At 50.5% G+C, this 6,290-nt stretch overlaps 1 protein-coding gene across 1 annotated transcript; it reads left to right on the top strand.

The window, feature by feature from the left end:
- The first annotated feature begins 547 nt into the window (after positions 1 to 547).
- On the top strand, positions 548 to 3,458 carry FZD8 (frizzled class receptor 8). The gene has a single exon (XM_089531441.1). It carries the CDS (start codon positions 856 to 858, stop codon positions 2,926 to 2,928), a length of 2,073 nt encoding a protein of 690 aa, XP_089387567.1. The 5' UTR covers positions 548 to 855; the 3' UTR covers positions 2,929 to 3,458.
- Positions 3,459 to 6,290: the final 2,832 nt, after the last annotated feature.

Genomic DNA, 6,290 nt, shown 5'->3' with positions numbered 1-6,290 from the left:
GCCTTATTATTAAATTATTATTAGTAGCAGCAGTAGTATCCTTTTCCTTCTCAAGAGCCTTATTATTATTATTATCATAATCTTCTTGCTCCTCAAGAGCATTATTGTTATTGTTATTATTATTCCTCCTCTTCCTCAAGAGCCTTATTATATCATCCTCTTCCTCAAGAGACTTAGCATCATCATCATCATCCTCTTCCTCTTCAAGAGTCTTGTTATTATTATTATTGTTGTTGTTATCATCCTCTTCCTAATAAGCCTTATCATCATCATCATCATCATCATCATCATCCTCAAGGCCTTATTATTATTATTGTTACCTTCATCATCATCATCATCCCTCCTCCCAAAGGCTCCTTCTTCTCCCAACTCGGGCGACCAATGGCGTTCCACCTTAAACTAAGCCGGCTCCCCCCTCCCCTCGCCCCCTCTACCTTTCCCTGATTGGCTCCCTAACCAGAGGGGGCGTGGCTTGGGCAGCGTTTGGTATAAATACCGCTGAGCGCCGGAGCCGGAGGATTGGTGCTGCTGGAGCAGGAGCGAGAGAGAGAGAGAGAGAGAGAGAGAGGTAGAACGCGCTGGTGGCAGCAGCAGCGGCGGCGGCGGCGGCGGCGGCGGCAGGCAGCCCTCGCAGGCGAGGAAGGCTCGTTCTCGGCTGGCTTGCAAGTGGAAGCAGCGCTGAGCGGCGCTGGGGGCTATTTTGGGCTTGGAGCAGGAGCAGGAGGAGGAGGAGGAAAGTTGAGGGAGCGAGGAAGGGGCTGCTGCTGGTGGTCCTTCTCCGGGATGGAAGCCGCCTGAGGAGAGCTGGAGGGAGCCGGCGAGGGGAGCCCGGGGGAGCCCTCCATCCCTTCCAGCATGGAGCTGCCCCTGGTGGCTTTGCTGCTGCCCCTCCTGCTGCTGCTGCTGCTGCTCCCGCCTTGGTCCGCCCTGGAGGGCGCCTCTGCCCCTGGAGCAGCCTCCTCTGCTGCTTCCTCTGCTTCCAAGGCTGCTCTCTCGTCCTCCTCTTCTTCCTCCTCCTCCTCTTCCTCCTGCCAGGAGATCACGGTGCCCCTGTGCAAAGGCATCGGCTACAACTACACCTCGATGCCCAACCAGTTCAACCATGACACGCAGGACGAGGCCGGGCTGGAGGTGCACCAGTTCTGGCCCTTGGTGGAGATCCAGTGCTCGCCGGACCTGCGCTTCTTCCTCTGCAGCATGTACACCCCCATCTGCCTGGAGGACTACAAGAAGCCCCTGCCACCCTGCCGCAGCGTCTGCGAGAGGGCCAAGGCTGGCTGCGCCCCGCTCATGCGCCAGTACGGCTTCGCCTGGCCTGACCGCATGCGCTGCGAGCGACTCCCCGAGCAGGGACACCCGGACACCCTCTGCATGGACTACAACCGCACCCAGGGGGCCACGCCGCCCACGCCGCCCAAGCAGCCGCAGCCCCCCAGGGGGCCGCAACGCAAGCCAGGGACCAAGGCGGTGCCCCCCGTGGCCTCCGTACCCAACCCGCCGCCACCAATGCCGCCCCGACAACCCCCCTGCGAACCGGGGTGCCAGTGCCGTGCCCCCATGGTCTCCGTCTCCAGTGAACGGCACCCCCTCTACAACCGGGTCAAGACGGGCCAGATCCCCAACTGCGCCTTGCCCTGCCACAACCCTTACTTCACCCAAGATGAGAGGGCCTTCACCGCCTTCTGGATAGGGCTCTGGTCCGTCCTCTGCTTCGTCTCCACCTTCGCCACCGTCTCCACCTTCCTCATCGACATGGAGCGCTTCAAGTACCCTGAGCGGCCCATCGTTTTCCTGGCCGCCTGCTACCTCTTTGTCTCCCTGGGCTACCTGGTGCGCCTAGTGGCGGGCCACGAGAAGGTGGCCTGCAGTGGCGGGGCGGCAGCAGCGAGCACAGGGCCGTCAGGGGCTTCCGGGAGCGCTGCAGCAGCGGCAGCCGTTGGGAGTCGAGGGGCAACCGGTGGCGCAGCTGAGCTGCAGCCGGAGCTGGTGGTGGCGGAACACGTGCGCTACGAAAGCACCGGTCCAGCCCTCTGCACAGTGGTCTTCCTCTTGGTCTACTTCTTTGGCATGGCCAGCTCCATCTGGTGGGTCATCCTCTCCCTCACCTGGTTCCTGGCGGCTGGGATGAAGTGGGGCAACGAGGCCATCGCCAGCTACGCCCAGTACTTCCATTTGGCGGCCTGGCTCCTGCCCAGCGTCAAGTCCATTGCCGTGCTGGCCCTCAGTTCGGTGGACGGCGACCCAGTGGCGGGCATCTGCTATGTGGGCAACCAGAGTTTGGAAAACCTGCGCGGCTTCGTCTTGGCCCCGTTGCTCATCTATCTGGCTATTGGCTCCATGTTCCTGCTGGCTGGCTTTGTCTCGCTGTTCCGCATCCGGAGCGTCATCAAGCAGCAAGGCGGGCCCACCAAAACCCACAAGCTGGAGAAGCTCATGATCCGGCTGGGACTCTTCACTGTCCTCTACACCGTCCCGGCAGCCAGCGTGGTGGCATGCCTTTTCTATGAACAGCACAACCGGCCCCGCTGGGAGGCCACTCACAATTGTCCCTGCCTCCGGGACCAGCAGCCCGACCAGGCCCGCCGCCCAGACTATGCCGTCTTCATGCTCAAGTACTTCATGTGCCTGGTAGTGGGCATCACCTCTGGGGTGTGGGTCTGGTCTGGGAAGACGCTGGAGTCCTGGAAAGCACTTTGCACGCGTTGCTGTTGGGCCAGCAAGGGGACGGCCGCTGCTGTGGCCTCTGGGAGCATTGGGGCCGTCGTGGGCAGCAGTGGCATGGGGGGCATGGTGACCGCAGCAGCAGTGGGTGGACTTGGGGGTGGCGCAGGGTCCATGTACAGTGACGTCAGCACTGGCTTGACGTGGAGGTCTGGCACAGCCAGTTCGGTCTCATACCCAAAACATATGCCTTTGTCCCAGGTGTGAAAAGAGGGGGCACCGTGCAACTAAACTCCCTCCTTTTGGCAACAAACTTCCTCAAGGCCTCCCCATGTGCAGAACAGTGTGCCATCACTGGAGGATCCCAAGTGCCACACCGCCTCCCTCTGCCTTCTTTCCTTCATTCCTTGTTTCATGTTCTCATGCGAAGGAACCACATACTTCAAGCCACACCAGCTTCTTTTGTGGAAAGAGACAGGAGTGGAGATCTGTCCAGACCCACAGCTGTCCCCTTGAACTAGCAAGAGACCTTTGGTTGCTGTGAGGGGCTCCCATGCTTGCTTTCCCCCCTCTTTCCTTCAAACTTAAGAGACAACTTCAGGAAAAGTAGTTGTTGTCCGATTTGACTGTGTTGGGGAGGGGGGGAGGTTGGGGAGAAATTCCTTTTTTAAATAAAAAAATGGGCAGATGCCTTAAATTCTAACCATGTCTTAATTATATGCCCCCAATAAATACGGGTTTCTTATGTTAAAGGATGTATTTATATAATTATTTGGTACCTTGTACAAAACGTGTGAGATATGTATATAATCCAAAAGTTATACAGTCTGTAAATTTTTTTTTTGTTAAAGAAAAAAGTTTAGAGACTTAACCATAACTGCTCCCTCCTAAGAGCAAATATTTGAGTATTCTATTTTGTCAATAAAATGATAAATAATTTTATTGGATGCAGGGGCTCTTCCTGTTGCTGCCCTGGTTCTTTGGGGGGTGTTTTTGGCTGCTTGGAAAATGTGAGGTTTGGGATGTTTAAAAGTTCAATAGGAATAGGAAAATCAGAATCTGTTTTTGTGGGGATGCTTATTGCATTCTGGTGTTTCTCTAAGTCAGGTGGGGAACATGTGGCCCTCCAGATGTTGTTGGGACTTCAAATCCCATCACTCCAGCTGGGATGTTGGATGGTCAGGAATTATGGCAGTTGGAATCTGGTGGTAAGACTACATTGTCTTCCAGATTTTAATGAACTACTATTCCTGTCATTCTTCACCTTTGGCCATGCTGCTATGGGCCCATGGGAAACTGGAGTCTAACAGCATTTGAAAGGTCACAGATTCACCATTTCTGCTTCCTAAGTCCCGAGTAGGAAACTTCTCAGCAGAGAGATTTCAGATGTTGCTGGACTCCAGATCCCATCATCCCTAGCCTTTGATTATACAGGCAGGGGATGATGGGGACTGAAGTCCAGCATCACCTGGACAGCTGTTCCATACCTCTGACATAGGAGAGCAAAGTTGGCAAAGCTGTGGCCACCCAAATGCTGTTGCTGGAGTAAGCAATTTCTAATCAAGTTAGGAAGCTATAAAGAGCTGAGTATGAGTGAAAACACATGAAGGTACAAGATAACCATTGAGATAACCATCGGCAAGCAGTTTGCCAGGAATAGTTCCACTTGAGATCTGTGGAGGCTGCAAGAGAGGCATCTGTATCTAAGGCATTAAGCCTCTTGTGTTGTGGTTTTAAGAGCAATTTTGCAACCACCAAACTAATGAAGTTAAGTAACTTGGAACAACTATAATTTCTTTCAAAAAGTAATAATGCAAGTACAGCTACTTACTCCCCATAGACGTAGATGGACTTGGGGAACTTGGGCAAGTTAAAACGTTTTTGGGACTACAATTTCTAGACTCCTCAGCCAGCCTGGAGGATTCTGGCAGTTTCAGCTCCCAGAAAGTTTCACTTCCCCATTCCTTGCTATCTCCATTCTTTGCTATCATTTCTACGTAATAGGATTTTTATTTTATTTTTAAAGACATTCATCTCTCCCCCTTTTGTTATGACTTCAGCTCAATGAATGTTGCTTTAGGAATGTGGGAGACAAGGTATCCTGTGTGTTGTCCATGCTTGTTTTGGTAAGCACCTGCTGCTTCAGCAGGCTGAGACAGAGATTTTAAAGCTGGTGCATGACAGAAGACGGAGACTTGTCAGGGGACTTTATTTTTATTTTATAGTCTCCTAAATCCACTTGGAGATAGAGCATGATCTTAACTGCTCATACTCACATACATCAGATGCCTCCCTCTTGGGAAATATTGTCCTTCCATCAATACTAATTGGTTGGAGTAGGAGGCTGTGGCATTAAGAGAATGCTTTATTTAAAACCAGTTTGAACTTTTTACCTGTCTACCCCAGTTGCTTAGAACATCATTCCTTTAAAAATGGAGAAGGGGGAGGACTAAATGAATAGGGTTAATCTGTAGGGATCTCTGTTCCTTTTGAGTCTGCCAAAAACTTTGATCTTTTCTCTAAATGTGATGTATAGAGGTTGTTGGGTCCTTTTAAAAGAAGTCTTCCTGACCAGTTTCTCTTGTTGTAGACCAGTTGGCCACCATGGAGCCTCAAGTTCTTCAATTGAAAGAATGTTGGGGCTATTAATTTTTTTATTTTTTTATTTTTAAAGGAGTCTTGTAACAGTTAGTGAACATGAGAGGAACAAGAGAGAAACAGCCTTTTAAACAGCTTCGCTTGGCATTGTTAGCCAGACTGCAGGCAGTAAGGCCCAAGGTTAGAGTATTATAATGGGATGTGGAGCAAGGAGGTGGAAGAAAGGAGGGGGTGATGCCCATGAATGCTCTACAGGTGGTCTGCTTGCTTAGAATTGCCCCAATTTAAAGTATTTTTTCCCTTTGTCGACCAATTCTATTCCAATTTTTTCTCTTTGCCTAAAGAACTATTCTGAACGAGAGACATTGTGTGCTTTTGTTTTTAAAGAAGTCTTCTGTCATTCAAGTCCCTTTTGCACTGTTCCATAGTTTTAAATTCCAGGTTTCAGTGCTCCAAAAACTGTTTTCATATTTCCCAGTCATGAATGGCTGAACATCCTGAGATGGCAAGAAGCAGTTCATGTTTTCATACTTCCTGCTTCCTTTAGATATGCCATAAAGATTTTAAACAGCTCAGTTTCCCTCTCAGCAGTAAAAAAAAAAGGACCTCAGAACCCTTGGTTAGTTCATGAAGAGCTGGCAGCTATTTGTCTTAAGAACATAATCACAAACTGCAGTTGAGGTTTTAGACTAGTGAGGAAGGGGCACAGGTTGGGAAAGTTACTTTTTAGACTGCAGCTCCCAGAATCCCACAGCCAGCATGGTTTGTGGCCATGTTGATGGGGCGATACTTGGAATTTTAGTCCAAAGTGGTAACTTTTCCAAGCTCTAGGAAAGGAAAGGATTCTTTAGGGAGTTGTTACTCCAGTTATGTTGCTCCAGTTCTTAATTGAAATAGTGCATGCCTTGTGATGGTAATAAGTGAAAATTGAGTTGATTTAACATTCATTTGTCAGAACTTGGAACTTATATTTCTTCTTCCACTGTTGTCATTGTGTGCCTTCAAGTCATTTCCAATTTATGGCAACCCTA

This window comes from Sceloporus occidentalis, unplaced genomic scaffold, assembly GCF_023333645.1.
Source record: "Sceloporus occidentalis isolate IW3139 unplaced genomic scaffold, rSceOcc1.0.p SCAF_7, whole genome shotgun sequence".
NCBI lineage: Eukaryota > Metazoa > Chordata > Lepidosauria > Squamata > Phrynosomatidae > Sceloporus > Sceloporus occidentalis.
Note: the sequence above shows the minus strand (reverse complement) of the source record. Positions and strands in the feature narration are given on the sequence as shown.

What these genes read in the sequence shown, in the direction of transcription:
- FZD8 (XM_089531441.1), top strand. Translation starts at nt 856, where the DNA reads ATGGAGCTGCCCCTGGTGGCTTTGCTGCTGCCCCTCCTGCTGCTGCTG.